This window comes from Lepisosteus platostomus, chromosome 3, assembly GCF_059453375.1.
Source record: "Lepisosteus platostomus isolate fLepPlt1 chromosome 3, fLepPlt1.hap1, whole genome shotgun sequence".
Lineage (NCBI taxonomy): Eukaryota > Metazoa > Chordata > Actinopteri > Semionotiformes > Lepisosteidae > Lepisosteus > Lepisosteus platostomus.
The window spans coordinates 31,454,099-31,481,344 of record NC_142613.1 but is presented as its reverse complement, the minus strand read 5'-3'; the positions used below and the strand labels follow the sequence as shown (position 1 = coordinate 31,481,344).

General features: G+C 38.7%; 2 protein-coding genes across 3 annotated transcripts in view; one reads left to right on the top strand and one right to left on the bottom strand.

Annotated features, from left to right (window-relative positions):
* Nucleotides 1–13,823, top strand: part of LOC148674726 (uncharacterized) — a 93,037-nt gene extending 79,214 nt beyond the window's left edge. Inside the window, exon 4 of the transcript XR_015935379.1 lies at nt 12,494–13,823. The gene's annotated coding sequence lies outside the window, so the exon portion shown is untranslated. The remainder of the gene's footprint in view (nt 1–12,493) is intronic.
* The window catches only part of fndc1 (fibronectin type III domain containing 1), an 84,060-nt gene that overhangs the window by 1,718 nt on the left and 55,096 nt on the right, over nt 1–27,246 (bottom strand). For both annotated transcript variants that reach the window (XM_088625220.1, XM_088625221.1), the window contains 6 exons: nt 22,492–22,722; nt 20,285–20,393; nt 13,817–13,896; nt 2,693–2,722; nt 1,864–2,025; nt 607–729 (listed from right to left, as the gene is read on the bottom strand). In XM_088625220.1, the coding sequence (XP_088481346.1) occupies nt 607–729; nt 1,864–2,025; nt 2,693–2,722; nt 13,817–13,896; nt 20,285–20,393; nt 22,492–22,722 (735 nt within the window). The remainder of the gene's footprint in view (nt 1–606; nt 730–1,863; nt 2,026–2,692; nt 2,723–13,816; nt 13,897–20,284; nt 20,394–22,491; nt 22,723–27,246) is intronic.

Below are 27,246 nucleotides of genomic sequence, written 5' to 3'. Positions count from 1 at the left end.
GTTCAGCACAAAACGGTGGGATCAGAGAATCTGTGATCAGTACAAATCAGGATTATACTTTAATCGAAATGGCTTTTAAAAAAGAACAAATGGTCATGTAAAATGGAAAATACATATTACTCCAGATACGTTTTTATTTTCTCACATTCAAGTACTATTATATTGTCAAGCCCCATGTGGTGATTAAACAGCAATATCAATTTAGTAACAGTTAAGTGCAATTTACACATTAATTTCAGGGCAATTTTTGTAATGCTGTTCTGTCTCAAAGTGTCTGGGGATTATGGACCAGGTGGAAGCCCTAAGGCTAGGCCTCATTGAATTAGCAATGGAACTGGTGAGCTACTTTAAAGGAGATTTTCCAGAGAAACAATGAAATTTCAGTCATGCTGTTTTACTAAAAGAGCACTAGAGTAGATTTTTTTTAGTTTTGTAGCAATGACGCTAATAGTCAAATAACGGAACAAATATCTTATTATGGTAAAATTACAGGAGGGTTTCTTAATAAGAAGGGTATCTTTAAAGTTGAACTTTAAAAACTGATTTTTGTGTTGCACAACAGAATTGTAGGATTTATCATCAGCAGGAAGAAGAGACTGTTGTTACCTTGCACAGTTGGCAGATAGGTTGATAGGTAGTGAGGCCCTGTCCTTCCCTCCATATGGGAGTCTACAAATTGACAGTGATCTTCACCATGGCCGTATGTATCTCCAATACTGTAGAAAGTTTCTAGAAAACATCAAAATGAACTCGTAAGCAATTAAAAACACAAAATAATTTTGGATCAAGTAGAGGTTAATTCCAAGATGAAAAACTAAAACAAGTAGGAATTTCAGCTGTTGAGCCTTCTTCAGATGTGTCGACTCCATTGGAACTTATTAAATAATTTATCATTAAGCATTCTAGAGCTGAAGCCCCTGGCCACAAATTTTGGCAAACTATAAAAATGTGTTAAATTATTCTAGCCAATGGGGTCTTGTATGGAACAAGAGCAGATTAGGAAGAAATCAAGATGCTTGTTTCTGTGTTGGCAGCATTGGGAATGACTTGAGATGACTTTACCGGCCCACAGTTTTATTGCCCTGTTCATTACAGTGGGCTGTGTTAATCATGAAGGCAGAGAGAGAAAATGCAGGCTAGACACAGAGAAGAAATTCATGTTATTTAACATATTACTATGAGTTTGTGATTATTGTTGATGTTATTTAACTTAAAGCCAACGTATTAATATTTTAAATATCACACAAGGGAAGGTTACTTACATCTTTTAAACATACTTATACACTTATGTTTTAAACATACAAAAGGTATAGAGGAAGACTTCAGCGATTTGCAACAGTTCTCTGTACCTAACCCTCATGAATGTCAAGATGTTACTTACTTTCTGCATATTTCTCTACAACAAAATTAGCCTAACAATCTAACACACTCTAAAAAGGTTCTAAAGGTGGCGGTCCACATCTACGTAGGTACAGTAGCTGCATCAGCATGCATGGGCTGCAAAGGAAAAGGTTTATTCCATGCTGAAAGGAAAGAAAAGACTGTGAAAGACTGTGACTGTTTCAGCTGTGAAGAAGGTGTCAGGCTCCACAACTGAAACGTTGTGTCTCTTTTCTTTTCCTTTCAGCAAGGACTAAACCTTTACCTGTTTCTTTGCAGTCCACATCTTCTGTATGTCAAGCCATGATGACACATTTACCACCAATTTGATCGAGTTGAGCACAACTGAAAAATGTTATACTAAAAACATGCTTTACATTTCCTTTATATAATAATACTAGTGAGCCTAAAAACAACAGGTGAAATACATTAGAACCCAATAATCATCAGCCATTGGTTAAGTAAATATTGATTTCACCACACCTTTCAGTCCTTCTCCCATAAAGATTTTGTACCGGAGTGAGTTGCAAAGCACAACGCCAACAAACTTTCTGTACCAGGTACGCTTCACATATTGACTACCCTTGCAGGTGCTCTGTGCTGGGTTGTACTTGAAGGAGAAAGGAATCCAAATAGGCTCTCCACCTGAAATACAATTAATATTCCTCCTTAGAACATAAACATCCAGAAAACTAGGTATGCGCCACACTAATGTGGTAGGGTTATCCTGAGAATAAAGGCAGATTGCTTATGATTGGAGTGTCATGGAAAAAAAAAACTAGATGGAGAAACAGCTATAGACTACATTCAGAAATTGTCTTTGTATTGTTGCAACAATAGGAACAAAAATAGATTTTATTGTACGTTTATCTTAAACTTTAATCGCTTTTGACCAGGCTAGAAACACACAATCTGGAATTTCTTTATGCTGGATGATGTATTTACAGTACATATTCATTTTCTGAATGAATGTTTGGCAAAGTGAAACAGGTGATAATAAATCCAAATCATACTTTGCTAATGATTTTTGCTGTTAAGTAAAAGAGCCCCTGATATTAGAATACCTTTAGTGACAAAATACATCTCCCTTAAAATACACCCAGCTCTGTAAAGAAGTGGATTTGAACAGGTTGCCACATCATATGTGATTCCAGGTACATTACTTTAAGCATTATTTTCACTGTACAATTTGATTTTCATTTTACACAGACACAGTATTACAGACACAGACACTGTACAACACATGGTGGGTATATTGCTATATTCATCAATAAATAGAATTTAAAATAACAGTAATATTTGTGTGACTTACCAGGAGGTCTCTCTATGAGCAATGGATCATCTGCAAAGCAACAAAAAAACGTGAAATTGTTTCAGTAATACAAGAATCTTACTTTTAATTTCATCAAGCACACCAATATTTTAGGTCCTAATGATTAATAACTGTTCCAGAAAAAACATTACCCAAGAACAAAGGGATTCATTTGTAAATTTCTTTCTGTGGCATTTCTTTATTGAACACCAAAATATGGTGTATGTTTCAAACCCATGTGGTAGATTTGGGCTGTCATTTGCTTATTTCCTTCAAGATCATGATGTTGATCATTTGTGTGCTGATAATAATTTGTTTGCTGATAATGTTGATAAAATGTGTGCTTTCACATTTCAGTTACATAACCACCTCATAACCTTTTCGAACCCCTCCAATCTGGCTTCCATCAACTTCACAGCACAGAAACTGCCCTGGTCAAAGTCACTAATGATCTTCTAATAGCTTCTGATTCTGGTTCTCTTTCTATAATCATCCTTCTTTATGTCAGTGCTGTTTTTGACTCTGTTGACCATTATATCTTACTTTCTCATCTTGAGACTGTGTTTGGAGTTTCTGACACTGTTCTCAAATGGTTCAAGTCTTACCTCACTGATCGCTGTCACTTTGTCTCTCTTAATGATTATAGGTCTGAAATTGGTCGTGTTAAGTCTGGTGTTCCTCAGGGCTCAATACTGGGCCCCTTGCTTTTCAGCATTTACATGTTTTCACTTGGTCAGCTTTTAAGATCACAGGGCCTCAGCTATCATTTCTATGCTGATGATACTCAAATATACATCCATACCAAACCTGACACTGATGTACCTCTCTATTCTATCTAATTGCATCTCTGACATAAAAACTTGGATGACTCAAAATTTCCTTCATCTTAACTGTGACAAGACTGAAGTCATGCTTATTGGCACCCCCATCAACTTCGTAAAACCAATCTTGTAACCCTATTTGTAGATGGTTCTATACATCAGCTTCAGTCTAAATTGAAAGACCTTGAGGTGATATTCGATTCTGGCTTAACATTTGACCCACATGTGCAGGATATTGTCAAAACATTTTTTCACATCAGATATATCACTAGACTACACCCTACTGTATGTTATCTGTACCTGTGGCTGAAAAGCTGATCAACACATTTGTGTTCTCTTTAATTGACTACTGTAATGCTCTACTCGCTGGGGTATCTAAATCTACTTTGAACAAACTGCAGTATGTCCCATTCGTATGTGATCACATTACTCCTAGTGGAGTCCTTGCACTGGCTTCCTGTCAAATTCCAGATGGACCTATATGGCTCTGCATGGCTTGGCACCTCAGTACCTGTCTGTACTATTATCACCCTACTCCCCACCTCGCAACCTTCACTCTTCTAATTCTGGTCTCCTAACTGTCCCCCAAGCCCGTCTACATTGTATGGGTGACAGGGCCTATTCTTGTTATGCCCCCAAGCTCTGGAACTCTCTGCCCAGCGATATCAGAGATTCACCTTCTCTAAACTCCTTCAAATCCACACTCAAAACCTTCTTCTTTAGAAGAGCCTTTACTTAACTGGTTCCATTCTTTACCCCTCTGCTTCTACTTTTCTTAGTACCACCATCCACAGTGTCCTCTGTATATTGTAATTGTGTTTTATCTTGTGTATTCTTTTTATTTATTGTTGTTGTCATTCTGTAAAGTGCTTTGAGAAGGTATATTACTTTAAGTATTATTTGCACTGTACAATTTGTCGCTATATAACATACAGTTTTGTATTATTATTATTATTACTATTATTATTAATTTGTGATGTACGGTACATGTATATGTTGCCTAGTTCACCTTAACTATGCACACTGTTTGCAGTTCTGAGCATACTGTATAGCAAAGTGCCAGAGTACACCTGAACACAATCAAAACAGGTAAACACAGCAATCCTGTCTGTCTTTGGGAGAGGAAAGAAACACAGAGGGAGAAAATGCACAACTCAACAAAGATTGGAAGGTGGAGTCAAACACATGATTTTAGACCTGTGATGTAACAGTGTTAACCACCATACCATCTTGCTAATTTATTATTGCTCTTTATTACTACTGAAGAAAGATGTGAAGACGGGGGTTTGAATTTAATCTTTTCTGTAGGGGGTTTAGACTTCCAAGTCACAAGCAGGGGTTTATGGCAGGAAAGGGGGTTAACTGATAAGGATTGCAGATGCCAGCTAGGAACCCCCCTGGGTGTAATGTTAAAACTGACCATTTGCCCAGAACATCGTAAACTGGCCAAATACCATGAACCCCCCTCTTTACCATCATACCGAGTGACGTCAGAAACGGAGAAGAAAACACTATATAACCCAAAAGTTTGTAACAGTACGTTGAACAATACTTCGGTTTTGTTGTTTCTTGCGAGAAACAAGACTTCGGCTTTATTGTTCCTTGCATGCAATAAACTCATCTGTTTCACTTCATCTCGGGATCAAGAACCTTGTTTCTTCTGTTACAACAAATTTGGCGTAGTCGGCGGATGCTCCAGAAGGCGCAGAACTTCCCATCGGCAGGAGAGACGGTCAGCGCGCACATAACTAAGAGGTAAGGACTCCTCTTTTATTTAAAAGTCCCGACTCTCTCTGACCGATTGGGAAATCTCTGCTCCCTGCGAGAATCGCCCGAGATGACGGAGTAAACGTGAGTTTCTGAATTCCTCTGGCCCGGGGAAGGCACCGGTGTATGTAATGGGTTGTTTGCTGTAAGCCCAGAATTTGGTCTGGCAGGGGTTCCGCGGTATTGTGTACAGGCGTTCGAAGCTGGTGTATGCCTTAATTGCGCGTGGAGTTTTGAACGGGTTTTGGACCCTTACCGTGAAGTCAGGACTGGTGTGGGTCTTAATTGCACCCGGAGTTCTGAACCTCAGAACTGGTTTGGGTCTTAATTGCACCCGGAGTTCTGAGGCTCTGAATCGGTGTGGGCCTTAATTGCGCCCGGGGTTCTAGAGCAAGTGGTGCATTAAATGCACGTAGTTCAGGACTGGTGTGGGTCTTAGTTGCACCCGGAGTTCTGAAGGTCAGAACTGGTGTGGGTCTTAATTGCACCCGGAGTTCTGTGGCTCGGGATCGGTGTGGGCCTTAATTGCGCCCGGGGTTCTGGAGCTGAGTGGTGCATTAAATGCACGTATAATCCAGGATTGGTGTGGGCTTTAATTACGCCCGGGGTCCTGAGATTAGCTACGCCTTGATCGTGCACAGATTGGCGTGGCGTGGTTTTTTTTTTTGTTTTAAAGGAAGCAGGAGTGGAGGAGATATATGTATGTATGTTTTTGGTGTTTTCCTTGTTTGTGAAATACATATACACACGCGCGACACTGGCATGGGCGCACCTCAAAGTGGGGAGCGGGGCATTAAGTGGCAGGATTTGGGGGACCCGAGAATCGCCCTGATTGAGCTCAGTGCGTAAGTCCACCCCGGGGCAAAAGCAGCGATGCTGGCGTTCTGGGGATGGTGAATTACTGATCAAGAAAGGGGGTTTTCGAGGTCTCGTTTCTTACCTGTGAACAGTGCGGTGTAAGTCCTCTCTAAAGTCTCGGAGAGGCATTTAGATCCTGAGGTAACAGACGCCCTTGGCTGAATGAGTGCAGGAATGCACAGGTTTTTCAAGTGAAAGCATCCCCCTACTGAATGAGCTGTTACCTCACACACGACAAAAGTAAATCTTAAAGAGACCGAACATGTGCGCTAACTGATGGTTTGAGAAAGTGGTGGAAGGGTCCGTTTAAATATCGGAAAAGTGTAAGTTGACGGAAAAGAAGGAGAAAAATATGGAAAAAGCTGAGTTTGTCAGAGGGAATTTGGGGCGAAGACGCCTGTAAAGAAAGCATATATGAGTATTGATTGGCAAAAGCACAAGCATGTAGCTCCCACCCTGGTGCACGGCCGGCACCAGTGGTGGCAGATACATGACGAAAAAGAAAGAAATTGGGATGTGACTTAAAAGTGTGTTTACGGGGAAAATAAATACCCGGAAGAAGATATACTTTACTCGCTACGAAAGAGTATACGGAAAAAAAAAAGCTAAAAGAGGCAGTACAGGAGAATGAGAAACGAATTAGGAATTAACTCCTGGTCACGCTGCACTGGTTAATGTGCTACAGCCGGCGACTAAGTTATATCCTGCTCTCCCACAGGGGAACAAACAGGCAGGAAACGAAAATAATTGGGATCAATTCCCTCAGTGGCCATATGGAGAAGGGGGGTCTGATTGGGATAACACTTGGTATGAGTATGATAAAGACGGATCAGGGTCTCCCCTGTTAGAGGGAGGGCGCCCGCAGGTCTGTACTCTCACTCGAAGTGGGAAAGGACTTGATGTAGCAGGGGCTGGTGCCGTTGATGACAGCGCCACTCTAACACTGTCTCGCACCCCGTCGAGGGGGTCTGCAATCGCACCTACCTTCCCTGATTTCCCCCATACGATCAAATCCAAAACCGTAAGATATTGACCGGTGGGCTAAAGTACCGCACCCGAAATTAGAAATGCAGCGAACCTGGAGTGCGCTTCAGGAATTAAAATGATTCATGTAGGAGTAAAACAAGAATACAGCACATTGTATTACGAAGAGAAAAATATATTCTCGATGTATATGTGTGTTTTATGAATTTGTGTGCCGGCATGTATGTGTGCAACTGTGAGTTTTGGTCTACTAAATGACGGTGTTAGTGTGTTTAGCCAGCGGGACTGGCTAGAGACGTAACTACAGAGACTTGACGAAAATCAACTTAAGGAGATTGGAAAATATAAGAGCGTCTGAAACGTATAAGTACAGTACAGGTGGACGTAAAAGTAGTTAAACAGTTTTTGTATTATTATAAATTGTAATTTATACAATTAGTTGCAATAGTGGAAACAATTTGGTTTTATTCGAATGTCTCGAAACCAGACATGCTGAAACGCTGTAGGTTTAGAATCGAGACTGGGGAGAATAACGTCTTGTGAGAAAATCTGTTTACCTAACGATTAGATCCTGTAAATCCCTTGTAGCCTCCCTAAGTCTGTCCCAGTCCAGTGGATAAAAATGTACTGTTAATGGAGTGTTGGTTTTTCTGTAGGGGATACTGGAGCACTACTGTCCTGCTTGTTTCACTCCTCTGTTCAACAGTGTACTATAGAGCAATGTATATGGGAAGATGGCAGGAGGCCACAGGAGTATTGGGACAGCAAGTTTTACTTGCCGAGTACCAGATTTTAATGGGTGGTTTGATCCCAGATCTATTGGGTTGAAATATTATGCATTACAAAGAATGACTATGCAGAACAGGGTATCACGTGGCTTCAACTGGCTGTGATCACTCAGTATGTTGATGGTATTCTGAGTGCTTCCCCTGACGAGGAAACCCACAAGTCTGAGTTGCTTCAGCTTTAGAGTGTCTAATAGAAGCAGTTATGATAAGGCCCTTTTGTGTCTAGCATTGTGGAATTTTAACAGGGCCTGGGTGCAATGTTTTTTACAGGGTGAGCACAACTCTTAACAGATCTGCTTAAGGGGGGAGTGCAGTACAAGGACAAGATTGCCTTGGTTCCTGCAGCAAAAGCCGCCTTTAATAATTTGAAACAAGTTCTCTTACAGGTGCTGAGACTGGGGTTTCCTCAGAGGGATCAACCATTCCTTTGTATTATTGCAAGTAGCTGACAGAGGCCACCCAAGGAGCCCGCGAGCAGGTCCTGGAGGCGTGGGGACCACCACCTGAAGGAGGGCACAACCTCATCCCAGGAGAGTGGGTGTGGATCAGGAAATTTCCTTCACAGGTTCTCCAGCCCAGGTGGGATCCAGATCCTGTTGACAACCGAGTCTGCGGTTCGAGTGGAAGGAAAAGATCGCTGGATCCACGCGCCACACTGCCGACGAGCCTCATCCCCATTTACAGACTCAGAATGAAATCATTTCTGTCAATAATGATAATTGTTGCTGTAGAACTATGTTCCGCAGGGATTAATGATCATCTCTCCCACAAAGGAGAACATGGAATTAATTCCTTTTTAGGCCTCTCCTATCTGACAGCTAAGAAAACCAACCAAAGTGCCTGCTGGGTGTGTGCAGCATTACCCAAATATGTACAGGGAGGACTTCCTATGGGAGCCATTCCTTGGCGTCTCGAGGAAGTCATAGGCATGATCATTTGGAGGGATAATTTAGGAGATTTTAATATGACAAACTATGGGGGTTGCCATAACACGACTTTAACCTGCACAACATTACAATATCTACAGGAGCGAGGCTTAGAGCCCACGAGTTTCACAGGCTCTTACGCTCCTAAATATAACAGAAGCCATACACCACCATACCTGACTCTAAATAAGGAACGTGAGGGAAACATATGTTTTCAGCACACTAATGGTCTGCACTTGGTTGGATGGAGTCGTTGCAACCTTACCATCTCTGCAAATATATCCACCTCTACCTTCCAAATTCCAGGATGGGATCGGCACACCCCACAATTCGGTATAAGTTTCTTATTTTCAGAGGCATGGGGAGCGCCAAACGGAACATATTTCATTTGTGGAAAACGAGCCTACCCATGGTTGCCAGCCCAGTGGTCTGGCTCATGTTATTTAGGATATGTGGTTCCTCATATCCGTGTTCAAACCCACACCCCCTTCGGACCTAACCACAGACCACAAAGAAAATTGGCTGATTGGGAATATTATTTAGGTATAATATTTCCACAAGCCGGCATGAACTTTCTGAGTCGAGAGTTAATTCAAATGGCTTCGACTTTAGAAGAATTAGCAAATTCTACCTCATCTAGTCTGAAGGCTGTTAATGATGAGATGGTAGCCCTCAGAACAGTGGCCATGCAGAACCGACTAGCTTTAGATTATGTACTGGCGGCCCAAGGAGGAACTTGTGCAGTAATTGGCACTGAATGCTGCACATATATTCCTGATAATTCTGAGCACATCTCAGATCTGGCCCAACACATTTACAATGAGGGACAGAAATATCAGGACTATTATACTGAAAATTGGGGAATTGGGCCTTGGGTAAAGTCTGTGTTTGGGGCCTGGGGTGGAACCTTTTTATAGTGTTTATCTGTAGGAGTAGTATTGTTTATATGTATAATTGTAATCATCACGTGCACAAAAACATGTATCACATCTTGCCATAACCGTGGAACGTACAATGTCATGGCAATACATACCTGTTCGCCAAGAAAGGAAAGATCTGCCCTGACATTGTATGTATAAAAATAGGCTACACTGACGTATGCCATATTTTATAAGGGGGGAATGAAGAAAGATGTGAAGACGGGGGTTTGAATTTAATCTTTTCTGTAGGGGGTTTAGACTTCCAAGTCACAAGCAGGGGTTTATGGCAGGAAAGGGGGTTAACTGATAAGGATTGCAGATGCCAGCTAGGAACCCCCCTGGGTGTAATGTTAAAACTGACCATTTGCCCAGAACATCGTAAACTGGCCAAATACCATGAACCCCCCTCTTTACCATCATACCGAGTGACGTCAGAAACGGAGAAGAAAACACTATATAACCCAAAAGTTTTAACAGTACGTTGAACAATACTTCGGTTTTGTTGTTTCTTGCGAGAAACAAGACTTCGGCTTTATTGTTCCTTGCATGCAATAAACTCATCTGTTTCACTTCATCTCGGGATCAAGAACCTTGTTTCTTCTGTTACAACACTACTAATTGCTCTGCATCGTCATTATACAGTATTTTGTTATATAATTTCATTATATGTTGAATGATTTAAACTTAATGTTATTATTATGCTTAAAGCCCATGTTTACTGAATATGTTTAGCCAGCTAGAAACAGTACAGTTTGTTTATTCAGGCCTAATTTTCTTCCTTGAATGAGTGAGTTAAACAGTAGATGTGGGGAATTTTCAGAGAAAGAAAGGAATATAAAAAATCTGTCAGTGGGGCATAGTGGATTAATTCAGACACTATCACTGAATGCTGTTAACCAAAGCAACCTCTTATTACATTAAAAGTTACCTGCATTACAATACAGTTTTAATATCTTAAAAATGTACAGTAGGCAGTTAGTGTCCTTAAATTTAAACAGCAAAATCCCAATCCCCTACAAAATGACAATTTAAAGATGTTTAGATGCAATAAGAATATTTCTAAAAAAATAGGATAAAGCTAAATCAAGAAATCATAGATAATCTTATTTGTATTACAGTACATGTAATAATAATAATTCTTTACACTTATATAGTGCTTTTTCTGGTCACTCCATTCAAAGCACCTAATATGTAATGGGGATTCGCCTCCACCACCAGTGTGTGTAGCCCCACTTGTATGATGTGACAGCGGCCATAGTGCACACAGTACACTCAGCACACATCAGCTAACAGTGGGTAGGAGAACAGAGTGATGAAGCCAATTCATAGATGAAATTACCCTAGGATTTATTAACTACAGAGAGTCAGGACCTCAGATTAACGTCTCATCCAAAGGACGGCACCTTTTTACATTATAGTGTCCCTGTCACTATACTGGGGCATTAGAATCCACACAGACTGCAGGGTGAGTGCCCCCTGCTGGCCCCACTAACACCTCTTCCAGGAGCAACCTTAGTTTTTCCCAGGAGGTTTGTAATTTAGATACTGACCAGGCTCACAACTGCTTAGCTTCAGTGGGTTGCCAGTTGTGAATTGCAGGGTGATATGGCTGCTGGCAATGTATTTATGGAAGTAATAAAAGTAATAAAGCCTTATAATGTAAGAGTGATGTAGAAGAAATTGGACTTAGAAATTGCAGGCTAGTTGAACTATTTTTTTTTGTTTCTCTGAGCAAGCAAAACTGGCAACAGATACCGGTATATCAGTATGATATAGCATTGGAATGATCAGGAATTAGGTCCTGGCAAGAATTTGAACTCTAGCCACTCATTGTGAAGGTGTGAGTCCAAATGGGCTGGATCCACTGGCAGAAACTCTTTCCCTTAACCATGGGCACCCTAGAGAGCATGCTTGTTACAATGTATTTAGGTTTCCACAAAACAATTAAATGGAAAAAAACCTCTAACATGACTGAGACTACTGGAATACTACAGGAACTTGTTCTTGGCCTTCTGTTCCATAACTGTGCAGAGTCTGGTAAAGTGAGTAAATGTAAGAAACACAAAAGCTCATACAAGCACAAGGGGAGGGACTGATATTGTAGCAGCAGAGTATATGCAAAAACACTTTTGACACTCTGCAGCACTGTTCCAAATTCTGACTAAAGAATTCCAGTGCTGACAAGTGCAATAAACTACATGGCTGCTGTTCTACGAAAGCTGCCCCTTGTTACTTTTTAGTGACACGGTCAGCAAAGGAACTTAAATCTGGCAGAAAATCAATCGAAGGTGACCCCATGTCAAAACAACTTAAATGTAACCAGTCCCAAGGCAATCCCAACTGTGGAAAACAGTAATACCTAGTCACCATGTCAACATCACAGAAGTGGAAACCAGTTTGGTGCTATGATTTGAAGCACAGAAAACATTATAACTGTATAAACTTGTATTACCTTCTTAACAGACGTTTCTGCAAGATTGGTTCTCTGAAACCGTATCTCACAATATTTCCACCAGAGCGTAGCATTCAGTAAAGAGTTGCTAGAGCTCTTTGCTACTGATCTAGAGGGGTTTGCATTCATTCTAATTACTGGGACCTGAGATCAGGACTGAATCACTAATCCCACCATTTTAGACGTTCTCTGCACCACAGTTGTCACATTCGAAGTGTGGTTTATGGATTGAAAATATGTACTGCTTATATATTCAATATCACATAAACCTAAAACCATTTTCAGGTTGGCTCCATGAAGTTCCTGGTAGGAACCACAAGAAGCAAACACCGACCTGCACAAGGATTTAGCCACAGGTAATGTACATTGCCACTTGGGAGGTGCTTAAATGACCACTGAGAGAGTGAAAAGGAAAGTCTGCTCAAAGCCTTGGCAAAGGAAGGTACTCAGAGTTGCTGTTAAAAAGGACAAATGTACTGCAAAGCAATGTAGCTGGAAGGAAATGATACCGAAGGAGAAGAAGTGGCTGGAGTCTAGACCAGCTGATGAAGAGGAGCACAGTTAAGGAAGAAGGTCAATCCCTGGACCTGTTGATGGAGGGAAGTTGCCTCAAACCTTTGATTTCATACTGGAGTTGTGAGGAGAGGAAAAGTGTGCTAGCAGCAGACAGAGAGTGGTCACCGTTGCAAAGCAGAGATCCAGAGGAGAGGAAAAGTTCTCTTTTCCACAGAAGGAGATAAAAGAGGACAGGAGATTGGAGCTGTAAGGTTTTAAAGACTCAGTTGGATCAGGTTGAGAGGAGCATGAGCCTCTGATGCATCAATTGTTTTATTTGCTATGGCAACCTTTGCAACACTTTGCCACAGAGAGTTTTATAGATTTGTTCATGGATCTATTGATCCAGAAAGATGGTAGTCAGGGTATCCCCAAAGAACCCCAGAAAACAGGAACTGAAAAATAGACATGGAAGTCCTATCAGTACAGAATCGAGAAACTCCATGCAAGGGGAAATACAGTACAAAAATCGACTGGTCCACAGAGAATTAGAGAGAGTAAACCCCCAAACATTAAATTCTGAAAAGCTCAGGGTGTCATGGAAGACAGGAAGTCCAGTTTTGGGGGTAGTGTAAAAAACTAAGCTTGTGGCACAGGAGACTTTGGGATGGTGGACCAGTAAATGCATGAAATACAGTCTCCTAAGGTGGAAGAATGCCACTGTACTGAAAAGGTTTCAAAGAATGATGATAAATGTTATTTCTAATGGAATGTTTTGATAATATGTAAATGACTAAGTCTTTAGGGTCTTGAATCTATCAGTTCATGAAGTTTGTGCAGAGGCACAAGTGGAAATTATCTTAGAAAAATGAAGGTACTTCTTCTTTACTGTCCAGTAGAACAGATTTCGTATTTAATGTGTTGGGATACTTCAGAAAGTAGCTATAAAGGACTTTGTTACTGCCTAAACCCAAGCAAAGAACTAACAAACATTGTATGAATATAACTCTTCTAATATAACCATGTTGAATCATGTACAATCATGTATAGGACAATATTTCTGTCAATTTGACTAGAATGTTTTAAAATCAAATGCAAACGAAGCTTACATACCTGATTCTGTTTCATAAGTAAATGTTTCACTGAGAGGACCAAGACCAAATATGTTCTTTGCCTGGACTTTGAAGTAATACCTAAAACCAGATGAATAAATAACCCTTGTTAGTAAATCAAATTTCCAAAGAATTTCAGAGCCATCACATAGGGCACATTCAATAATTTACACTATAAGTAAGGAACTGAAAATAAATCAGGATTAGTTATTTTCTAAGAATATTAACATTGTAACTGTACATTATATTTAGATAAAAAGTAAATTTTGTGACATTCTGATGGTATACATTTTTTTTTTATTAATCCAGTTTGAAAACAATTTGTTGTTCTATGAAATGAAACAGGTCTGTGCTATTTGCATTTATTTTCTTTTTAGAAAAACATCTTAAATTTTTTTATTATCTATATATGAGATTCTGTTTTAAGAACAACATTTTTTTATCCAGCAAAGGAATAACAGGAAAAAATGTTTTCTAAATTCACATAAAGGAAATGCAGTAAGTTTCATACAAATATTCATTTTCCAAATACCCATTTGAAAAAGTAATTAACATTTTGCAATTGTATACACAACTTCATATTTGTTGATATTATCAACAATAAATTCTAGAATTGAAAATTCTAAACGACAGCTTTCAAGAGTGGGTACAACAAGATTTATAATTTATTTTTAAAGGACATTCGTTTTTAGAAAGACCTGAATTTTGAAGAAAATCAAATGTGAAAGTTTAATGAATACAAACATGTTAAGATGCTACAAACTGTGTAAAAGAGACAGACAGCAATTGTGTCCTGAATTATTATTATCTATTCATTTTCCAACTACTTCATCCAAGGGTCTCAGGGGGGCTGGATCCCATACTGGAAAACAATGGGCACAAGGTGGTATATGTCCTGGACGGGACACCAGTCCTTCGCAGGGCACACACAGACAGAACCACAGGGACAGCACATTTCTGTGTGGGAGGACACCAGAGCACCCATAGGAAACCTAACTACTGTACTACCATATGCTTATTAGTATTATTTTTGGTACTTTACCACCTGCTGTGGAGAGAAAAATCACACTACATAATACTCAGTTCAATACATTTCAAGACTTTCTTAAATAATGTAAAATCAACAACTCTGGGTTGAATTAGAAACAAATACCTGGACCTCTAGGAAGCCTAGTGTAATAAAAATAAAACTTTAAAACTAAAAATCCAAATGAATTATACAACTAACAGGACAGTTCTGTTTATTAATAGTTTGCAAGGGTAAAATCATACTTTCTAAGCACAAAAAATTCCTCTGTTGTCGCAACTAGCTGTCAGCCCAGTCTATTATAGAGGGTTTGCTTATGTGGTGGTTATTTTTCTAATTACACAAGAAAAGCTGTACAGAATGTAATCTGTGGCCTAAAGGTGCCAGAAAGATAGGTCAAGCAAATTTCATTTATACATATCTATGATGAAGCATGAAGCCCCGACTAGCTCTGTTGGTAGAGAAAGACTCAATCTCAGGGTAGTGGGTTCGTGTCCCACGTCAGGTGCAAGGTTCTCTAATAACCCATACTGGGCAGCAGCAGTATGGGGGGGGTGCGGTGTTGGTGGTATCTGCACGGAAGAAAGGTCTGGCAATCTACTTCTGAATCTTGCCATGAAAACTCTATGGATAGTGACAGTGGAACTGTCCATAGGGTTGCCATGAGCCGATACCGACTTGACAACACTCAACCACCATGATGAAGCATACCAGGAATACATAACCATTTTGCCAGGGAATCACACATTTCATGTGATAGTACTACTGAGTTCTTCTATGCGAAGTTTGGGAGTATATGTATATACAGTATAGAATATATTTGACAAATCAAAATTATTTAGTGTTTGTTGTTTTCATTCATGTTGACAATGCAGTGTCTTATTAAATTCAATTTAAGAACACGAGAAAAAAAATATTCACCCCACCAATGACACTAAAGAAATGAATAGAAAAAGAGAATAAATTAAACTCCCATAACATTGTAGAACTGTGGGGCAGAAGGATGGCACAGTGCTTAGCATTCTGAACCTGGTGTGGTGTCTGCATAGAGTTTGTATGTTCTCCCTGTGTTCTTGTGAGTTTCATCCAGTCCAAAAACATACTGGTAAGTTAATTGGCTTCTGTAAAAACTGGCCCTGGTGTGAGTGTCAATGTGTGTGTCTGTGTGTCCAGAGATGGATTGGTTATACTGCCTTGCACCTATTGCTTGCTTGGATAAGCTCCAGTTCCCCCATGATCCTGTATTGGATAAAGCAGTAAGACAATCAATAGATGTAAAACTATGCTTGAAATATAAAAATTGTCTCAAGTAAAATCCTTTCATTAAAATTAGAACTCAAAGGGAAACATCCCTTTTTGTGAGAAAAGTGAAATATTAACTATTGCCTTGTTTTTTAAATTATTTTTAAGGAATGTTAACTTACTGAGCACCTCTAATATTTCTTTAAAATGTTCTTGAACTTCTTTTTTTCATAACAGTTTAGTAACATCCATTTATCTTTCATAAGCCATAGATTTTAAGACCTAAACTGAAATCCATTCATATAGAAAATAATTTTAGCAGCATGGTCAAACCCTAATTAAGACTGTGGTGGTGCAGGAGGAAGGGGGTTAAATTCAACTATGTGTTACATATTTATGACTTTCCAGGGAAAGAATGAAGGAATTCTGTGAGATATAGAAAGATAGAAGAAACAAGCATTCCTGTGTGTCAAAGCATTGACCACAGAAGGTTAGGAGTCAGAGCAGAGAAACTCGAAGAAGATAAGATATGGGCATCATTCCCTTACTCACCTTAATAAATACAGCATTAGCAGGAATTAAGGTAAATAGGATATGTATAAGCTAAGCAGTTGTCATTTTGCACTAGCTCCAAAGCATTGTAAAACATTCAGGCTTGGAGATAGTTGAAAGTTAGTCATGTTGTTTCTACAACAGCTGCAGTAAATAAAGATGAATATATTCCTTATTACTTTAACTACTAACAATGTCAATATACTGTATTGTGACTGTTGTCTACCCTGCTAAGAAACAGATAACTGGAACAGAGCGTTTTATTGGAGTAACTCACCTGGCAGAAGAAAATGACAAACTGCCCTAAAGGAGGGGGCTGTCAGAACCTCCACTCTAATCTGGGACGAGCCAGTGAGCAGCTACAATGGCAAAGGTGGAGTGGGTTGTGGAAACAAACTTTTAATTGAGCAAGCAAAAAGCATGATATTTATATAACGTCAGTGCGAGATTAGGTTTTGACCATCTGCTGAGGTACAGTTCTAAAACCGCCACGGAGCAAAGATTCATGAGGCTAGGAAGCCCCAAAGTATTTTCCTTACAGCCTAAAATTGGTGTGCAGTTGGTGTGCGAGTCAGTAAAGTGGTGCAGATGAAGCAGGGAAGAGAAAATAAGAAATGGTGGGCCCTGAAGGATAATGTGCATGGTGCAGTTTAAGTGAGAATTCTTTTACAGCAGCCAAGCCTGCCTTGTGCTCAAAATGTTAGAATAGAGAATGATCCCTAGACCCAAAGAAAGAAAAGAGCCTGAGTCTTCTTCATGCTGAAGGCAACTAAGATATCTGAAAAAACCCAATTCAAGGTTAGTGTAATGAGGGAAGAACAAACAGAGGGCTCCTGTGGTGCAGTAAATGAAACCAAGACAGACTGTGAATTAACACTGTCATCACTGGTGCACACTACAAGGTGCCCTGAGGTTTAGGGTCGATAGGCATAAAATAAGGAAAGATGGATGTAGTGAGCTAAGCTTTTCATCCTGCTGCTTCGATTACATACAACATTTGTTGAAGATTGGGTAGTGTACAGTGAAGCACAAATTAGGGAGCACAAATTTCAATGCCAAGAGCAGGGAGGGTATGAAACAGAGATTGATGAGAAGGTTTGTTTAACCAGAAGACATTCGGGTGGCCTTACATAGGTTCAGATTGAAAAGGGGGGCATGGTAAACAGGCATCAGCAGACAGGCAGGCTCCTATGGAAAAGGGTTTGTAATGATTCCATTGATGCATGCAGGGGCTGGCTCAAACCGAAGACCAGAGGTGCAGAGCACGAGCCAAAAGCTGTCTAGTGATTCTATGATGCAGGTGGGCAGCAGCCCAAATCGAAAGCAGGAGGTGCAGACCTGAAGCCTGGCAGAAGAGCTGCTGAGGGGAGACAGGCACCTGAAGGGAAGCAGGAATCTGGTGCCCCGGGAAACACGTTTTGAGCCCTTGATACTGCTGGTGGTTTAGGGAGATAGCTAGGGGATAACGCCACACCTGGACCACAGACAATGTGCACGTGTTGGCTTGCAGTAATGGCTGTGAACGAGAAACCAGCAGAAGACGTGTGCCTGCGCCTGCAGAGGCGACAGCGAGAAGTTATTGCTAAGCTGTGATAGGTTGGACAACAGATGTTGGAGCAGGTGCAGAAATACAAGAAAGCAGAAGAGAGAGTGGACCAGGTGAGGATTGCAGTCTACCAGAGAAAGAGAGAAAGGGAGAAGAGATAAGCAGAGAGGATGGGCTTGGATAACAACATTAGCATGGAATCCGTATCATGTGAAACCCCCTTTTTTGAGCACTCTTCCGGTCCTTCTCATTTGCAGCGTCAGCACTGGGGAACACAGTTTGCTGGAGCTCCATGGAGGCGAGAGGATGAAAGGAGAAAAGAGGGAAGGTAGAATGGCAAGCAGGTTGTTTCCCAGGTGCAAGGAGAACGGACTGCAAGTGAAATGGTTTTTCACTGCTAACTAAGGGGTGTCACTGAAGAGTATTGTCTGAAGCTGTGAGCAACAGAAGTAAGATCATGACAGGGGCGGAGCTGAGAAAACCTCTGAATAAATCTAACTCCTCAGCTTGTTTCCAAGGCCAACGAATGATTATAACTATGAATACACCTTGGAAAACAGAGAAAGGGTAGGACTTAACTTGTTTTGTATGGAATATATATTGTTTATGACAAGGTGGTTTGTCCCAACATGAACAGCAACAACTGAGCTTTATCTTGTTTTGCTAAGAGCCTGTCTAATTTTTGAATGACTTTAGACACCTCAGCTCCAGGGAGACACACCATTGTTGCCTCAGGATTCTTCACGCAGATCTCATACAGTATAGTACTCTTATAGTGGTCCTGGGAAGAGAAACTTTAACAACCACAACTTCTCTTTTCTAGTATTCTTGGTGGTAGTGACACTGACTGATGTTATTGAAACTTGTGTCTAAACTTCAGTATCAGAAATGGAGGTATCCACATTTTATTGAGATTCCAAGTCTTGATTATCTGTTTTACAGTGAAGAAAACTTGAGGCAAAACTGCTCAGCTCATCTGTTTTTGACAATTTGGAAAAAGAAATCTCTCTATTCCAGGTTTGCACTTAATGTATTTAGAACTTGAATTTCAGAGATTACTGCAAATTTCTATAATTCTGTACGCACCTGTAGAAAGACTATTACTTTTTGACCTATAATATATCACAGAGCATTTTGTGTTTGCCTTAAAAGAAGTATTTACCATTTTATACTTCCTATTAAACACAATTTGATGCTGTTTCATAGTGTTGTCCATAATTCTTTATATTCCATAATATGGAATTTCTTTCCATAACTCCATATCATTCTACCATAATACATGGTAGATTATTAGCAAAGATGTTAAGAGGGCAGGCATTCCTCCCATACTTCTACTTTATCCAGAATTATTTGGTGCCACATACAGGTAATGTACAGTACCTGTTAAAGTTAAATTGGACCTTTTTTTCTGTACTCATCATTTCATTGTAGAAAACACCTAGTGTTTACAGGAATGGAAAATTCCTGGAGTTGACAGGAATGCAATTAAGTCTGTTTGCCATTTGTTATAGTGTGATTCTCACATCTATCTTATGAACATTCTTTAATAATGGCTTACCGCTTCAAGGCGAGGCTTTCATCTTTTTTTTCAGATCTTTCTGTGACAGTTTTGACCTGCCTGGCATTTAGTGTATTTGGATCTTCACATATCCTGTCACTTGTAATTAGTTACTATATGCATTCCAGGGTGTGCACATTGCAATACTTGTCCTGAAACGTCGTCGCTGAATTTTTACCATTTATAATATATAGTTTTGATTTTTTATGCTTAGATGGCATGAATCTTTTCAGATTGTAGAAGGATTACATAAGTGCTCTTTTAATAATGCTTTTTTATTTTCAAGGTTAATTTTTGTCATCTGGTTTTCCTAACCTGAAGAATGGAATATTTTCACATCATATTTCTGTGCTTCATTGTTTTCTAATTCTTATTATTCATGCTTTTTCACCTCGCTACACATCATCAAGGTACTGTACTTGTGGAAGTTATGAATTTGAAGACGGAAACGCTCACTGGATTTTGTTTATGAGGCGATTCTCAAATCACTCTCAAGTATTCATTTCAAAGCATAAAATAGCAGGAAATTTTGAGGACAACAAACCTTGAGTTTGGCTTCAGGTTCTCTACGGGTAAATGGGTACCAGTTGCTGAACTGGATGACCATCGGTTATTTAAAACATCATCGTAGGAAGCACTGTGTACCATATATCCTGTAGAGTCAGAAAGAAAAATCCATCAGATGTCCATTTGTGCTCTTCTCTTTATACCTTAATATAATTTTAAAATCACAAATTCTTAACTATTGCATTGGTTTGTCTGTAGTTCGAAAATGCTTTGATGAACTCAATCTTACATCCAGCCACAGCTTTCTACTTATGCATGCTTACAATATAAGAAGGTTTTGCTTTCCTATTGTTTATTTGTTTTGCAAAAAACATTTCAAGATGAGCGCTGTCTTTCGTAGATATTAATAATGTTAGACAGCAAACATAATTTAAACCAGAAGTTTGAAAATCTAATTCCCCAGGAAGTGAATCAGACAATGTTAACCTTTGCATTAGACTGTACAGAAAATAACCCACCTCAAAAAGGAATGCTTAGATCACACAGTACATTAGATGGAAAATATTTGTATTGTGCTTTCTTAGTCATCTAGATCAAATTTGGCTCTGTCAGATATTTAGCTTTACTGCTGGCTAAATGCCAATACACCTGGCTCTGGTAGTGTAAGGTGAAATATTGCACCAGATGGTGGAGTACAATTTAACATTAAAGTAAGATGCAGTAGTATTATTTTCCTATAATTTGTTTCATATTTTAACATTTGTTTAAATAAGGAAAAGATCCAGAACATCTTTCCAACTAATACTGTATTACTAAGAAAATATCAAATGGAATACCTCAAAATCCTACACCCCAATTCACATCTAAAGATTTTTATTCCCTTTTTTCCCTTCCCTTTTATTCCCTCAAAGAAAACAAATTGGTTCAAGGTAACTAGCATCTTAACAAGTGTCATTTGATTTAACTCAGAATTCTGCTGTATTCCTAAATGTAAGTAAAACTGATTTGTTAAAGAGTCCAACAAAAGCTAAAATAATTTCTAAAACATCAATCTAAATAATAAATCTGGGAATTTTTTGAGTCAATCTCAATACCTTAATCACTTCTGCCTCTTCTGCACATAACACAGAATATTCTCCTTCCGCTGCTTGAGACATTATTGACCCCTTTCTTAGTGTACACCTGAGTGATTCATTTAGTACATCAGCTATTTCCCTTTCATTGTCTTGATGTTTCCTATTTTTTCCTGGTAATATTTGTCTTAATCCTTTATGGTTCCTTTGCTGTTGTTATACTGAAATAATTATTTGCTATTGTAGCTTCCATTGCAATATTCCTTTTAAGTTCTCTCTTGGAGCTTCTAATATCCATTTTCCTGTGCAAGTAATACTGTATATTCTACTGTGTTTTTACTGGACCCTGTTGTTTTGTTTAATAATTTTATGTAGTGCTCCCTTTTCCCTTATTGTTTTTCTAATTGATCTGGTAAACAATCAGGGTACTGTAGGGTACTGTTTTCTAGTTTTTGAGTTTTCTAGTCTTGGGTAAATTTGTTTTGTGGGTGTGTAAAACGTTTAAATTGCTGCCATCCATTTTTGGTTCTTTTAAACTTTCTTATTCCTTCAAAAATCTGCTTTCCGGAAAGTGTGAACTTTTGCTTAAGAGTCAATATGTGCAGTTTTAAAATATACCTCAAAGCAGACCACACTGGTGCCCATCTCATTAACAAATGTCCTTTACAATGTGAATATACACCATGTTGAAACACTAGAGGTTCAGCACCAATTGGAGGACAGGCCCGAAATGGTCTGGGACTGCAAATAATGTTTTTTTAAAATTGCAATAAGAATCACAGGTCAGCTCCAGTGTGCTTGTAGGTTTTCATCAACAGTATTTTTACACAGTTAGCACATGGCTACAACCACTTTTACTGTTCTGTAATATGTACTATAGAATTTGTGGGTTTTGACGCTACTACTATTTTATCGCTACGGCAACCATTTCACTGGTTATCTGCCTGGCTCTCTCAAGTGTCCTGAGCTACAGTGTATTGCAAAAGTATTTTCTGTGCAAATGGGCCCTCTTTAATAGTCTTTGCTGCCTATCCCCAGTAGAAACAGTAAAAGTCACAATCTCCCATTGTAAAATTAAAATATGAGTATTGAGAAGTACCCATATTATGTGAAGTAATATATACTGTACTGTACTGGATTAATTACAAAATGTCAAGTAACCTGGCATTACCTGACACCATGTCATCTTTCAGAGGGCGAGCCCAGTCCAAGATGACGAAAGAGTGGCAGCCCTCCATGGCCACCACAGTGATATTGTGAGGCTTGCTCTTAGGTGGCTGATGGGTGCTTTGTCTGTCTTTCTCAAAGAGGTTTTCCAGAACGTCCACCTGCAGGTACTCCAGGGCCTCTGTTAACGAGCAGGGTGCCCCAGGGTCTTTCTGGATGTAGTTAACATATGGGGCTGTGAACAAGAAAAATTATCAATCCTTCTTGGAAAACTGGCATGCCATTAAACAAATAATGTAAATAAATTAAATAAGATTTCCATTTCTTATTAAGTTTAAGCCAAGTTATGATTGTTCAAGCACAGAGAGAGAACTCCTTGCTATGCATCAGAAATCTCACTGGTTGCTTTGCAGTTGAAGAAACGTGATGATCTCTATATGCAAGTGGACAACATTACGGCAATTGATCAAGCAATTGGTAGTGTGAAGTTTTGCATGAAAACAAAGCTTTGTACATGTGAGCATAGTTATTTGCTTGCCCTAAAAGGTCATGATGTCCTAAAAGGCCACAACAATGCTCAGAATGAAAATAACTTCATTACAGTTCATTACAGTATACTGTATACTCTTCACCCTCTCTAATCAAAACGTTTAATGAACAGACATTATGCATACATCTTTTTTCAATACAATAAAAAATGTATGCATAATGTCTGTTCATTAAACATTTTGATAATGATAATGTCAGGCTGATAGCAGTGACAGCTGTCATAAATAGCACTCAAGGGCAGCTAAAGTTTCATTGCATTTCAGAAAGTTTTTTTCTAATTATATAATGAGTATTTAAATATAGAGATATTGTACTCTATATTCACCCTATATACTGTATGGAAAAAAGAATTGCATTTTTTAAGCACTGTGTCTTTTTCATATTGATCATCTGGTAATATACTTCATCATGCTTTGTTTTCCATTGAAGACTGCAAACTTAACACGGTCTCAACCTAAACTGCTGCTTCTTTTATCTATGTTTCTGTTTAACAATTTTAAATAATCTGTCACAATAATCTGTCACAAATACACAAATACCAGAACATCTCATATCATATGACACATTTCTTTTCAGAAGGAATTTAAAATGGTATACCAATGGTATGCTATGCTGTGTTGCTATTTTGTTTTTCTTTTAGACACTTCATACAAACCTTCAGCAGCTGTTTCTTCCTAGAACAGGGATTTGAATTTGAAAGCAAGTTAATGTTCTGACAATATTTGGGACAGCATAATTTCAGCTCTCAAATTTCCTGATGTGAGCTTGATCCCCCACACAGGTTACAATTGTACAATAGTAATTCGTCTTTAACCTCTTGTGTACACTCGGTCCATGGGGCACTGTAAAAACCTTTTTACATGCACAGATACTCCAGATATGGCTAGGTTGTGGAAAGTTTCTTTTTTTCCATTATTCCAGACAAGACAATTCCTTCCTCACATCTGATGCTCCTATCTTGGTCTTTCACAGAAGCAGAAATGGATCTGGTTATTGCAGCTGAAATGTTGTTGGTGATTTGTTGAGAACCTCCTCTTTTCCTTCCCAGATGTCACTTTATTTTCTCTACTGAAGTGGGAGTGGAAATAGTCAAGGAATGGAATAGTTATGCTAATGCAGTCATACCTTAATTGCACTATACATCTAAAACTATTTGTATCCTTTTGGAGTCCTCTAGTGAGAATGGGGACCACTGACAGATTGGAAGAGTAGGTACAGTAGGTGGGATTGTGCAGGATGGTGAAAAAGTTGCTTTTGTTTAGTATTTGATTTGCTACGTTAGTTCATTTTTTTTCTAAGATAAAAAACATAGGTTCTGCTGCATTTTTCTTACCTTGTGTAGAATAATCCAAAGCATGAATAAACATACTGTTTGATTGTTAGCTAGCTTAAAATAGCCTGTGCTTTTTAAGTAACTGAAATCAACCAGCTGGAATTTTGTTTTGACTTAGGCAATCAGAGGAATCATATTTGAAAGGATTTAACCAATCAATATCAAAAGAATGAAGACATGAAATTCTGCAGCGGTTTAATGAAATTTAATTCTGGGTTCATTCATGAAAATTGAATTTTACACAGTTTGTAAAAATATTTTTAGGTTTTAAATAAGAATTTGAACAATTGCCTCACACTAATTCACAACACCTGGAATTGTTTAAATATACCGTTGTAATAATACAAAGGCTTTAACTGTATTTAAATTTATATTCTCATTTAATTTCTCACTGAAGAATTAGTTTTGACCAAATGTTATTTTACAACCTTCAAAATTTGCCATCTCTAAGGGGTATTTTGTGTAATATTTTATATTCTAAGCAGAAATTCAATTCAAACTCATTAATAAACTCTTATGAATCCTGGGAATACTTTAGTTGACACAAGGTAAAACTAATATTAATTTAGATATATTATTCTACACTAAATTAAAAAAAATATTAAATTGTACCTGTGCAGTAATCAAACAAAACTGTTTAGTAACAAGGGAAGAGAGATACTGTAGGCTCAATCTTGAGACAGACTAAAAGGCAGATTACAGAACACCTATCTACTGTAGTAATAAATAACAAAATAAACACATATATATATATATTAATGCATGGTCCGTAGTTGTACAGCCAACCATTAAAAAAAAAACTTTAAATACAGCATCTCAATATTTCTTATTTCCTATTTCCAATTCAAAATTTTTTGGTCAAATTTTAATAACGATGAAACCAACTATTGAATATAAAGGGATGTTGTATTTAATATCCCTAAAACACTAAAAGATTTTGAACACTGAGCTAAAAGTTTTACATGAACTGAGCTGAATGTGTACATACAGTAGCATGGATTGAATGAGAAGTGGATATGATGCAGACTTTGACCTTTTTGATGAAGTACTGTAGATTCAGATAAGCAGTGCTTCAGAGAAACACTCATAATGAATGAAGTGAAGAAGAAACACATACAGTAAGTATGCTGTGGGTCATACTTAATTCAAGTCAGCAGCGGCAGGCAGCAGAAGACATCTTAGTGGCCTGGCAGAGATACCTGACCAAGAGTTAGGAAGAGAGTTATTGTTTGCTCAAATTTGATAGAATGGATAAATGGATAGAATGAAAAACATGAGAAAGAAGAAGGAAAATCATACTGTAAGTTCACAGGTGGAAGCTTTGGGAGAGGGAAAGGTAAGGGTGACACCACACTACATAGCTGGACACCAACCAAGGTAGTGGGTACAGAGGTGGAAGAAAACCCATCACTAAAGCAGCCAGGGTCACCACTGGCGTGTGTGCACCAGGGATGGTGAGGATTGTGAATGAGGAGGCCTGGACCTAGAGCACACAGAAGTGTCAGCATCCAGGGGAAGCTCCGGCAGGGACAGGGAAAAGAAGGAGTGGGGAAAGGGGAAAGGCAACAATGATAGGCTGGGGCTGTAAGTGAGGTGGGGTTTATGCTTGACCACAAATGGAGGGAAAAAAGAGAAGGAGAGAGAGCAAAGTGAGCAGGGTTAAGAGAAGAGAAGAGATAATGTAAAGGTAAAAGGGAGACAATGAATTCAAGAAGAACTGGAAAGAGTTGCAGATGGCATTGTCCCTTCTTATCCGTGGATACTTTTGAGTTGAAAAAGCATGAAAGTGATGCCGGTCCTGGATTGTAGGAGACAAATGCAATAATAATGGAAACCATTATTCCAGACAAGACAATTCTGTCTGACTCCAACGAGACTGAAATACCAAGTGTTAGAAAAGCTGAACAAGCACCATATGCAATCATACAGTATTTACTATATACAGTAAATAGGTGAGCAGAAATGCGACATTAATATTTGACCTCCTCCTGAACTTCTGTTAAATACTGTAATACCATTTATATTTGTATAATGGTGATATTGAATGTGTTCAAATTTTAGGTATACCTGTATAAGTTTTTTTTAATTGTATGTCTGCCCCTCCAGTCTCTGTGGTTAAGTTAATGAAATAACTTTAATATGTGCAAATAACTGAATGTTTCAAACCAGGAATAAAAGGAATAAAAGTCCTTTGTGTGTGTATAGTGGTGGTGATCTTTTGATTAGAAGGGGAAGATGAGGAAAGAAAAAGGCCTTAAACCACATTTCCATATATTGAAGGAACAAAATATTGTAGGAAACTGTAGACAATACCAGTTTGATCTTAAAATATCAAGGAAAAAGTTCTTAAGAAAAAAATGTTGTTTATTTTTGCTATTAAGTACAAGTCAGAGTTATCTGGCTTTTCCTGTTCCCCTGTCTGTTGTCCTGATTGTTTTTGTAATATAATAGCTGTTGAAATGCTGGGTAATTATTTTGCCAACATTTTTAAATGTTTGAAATAACAAATTGGAATACAATATATCACACTAAATAATAAGGCCCTACAACAAGCTTCTGAGGTTTTGCTGGTATTTTTAATAAACACCTATATTCTTTTGTTTCTGATTTTACAAATCACTAATCTTCATCTCTAAATGAAAGGAACCCACTGTTTTGTAAAGAGACATTGTTTGAAAATGTATTTGACAACATTTCCCTCATTGGAGGGTGTTGCTATGCGTATACTTATGATTCATGTTTTACTACAGCTCTTTGCTTACAATGATTTCACTGTGCCTTGAACCCTAGTGACTATCACATACAGCACACTACATATTTTCAAGGTGCTTCTCTGATTAGTAGCATTCACCTAGTTTTTCTTTCCATCACAAGATA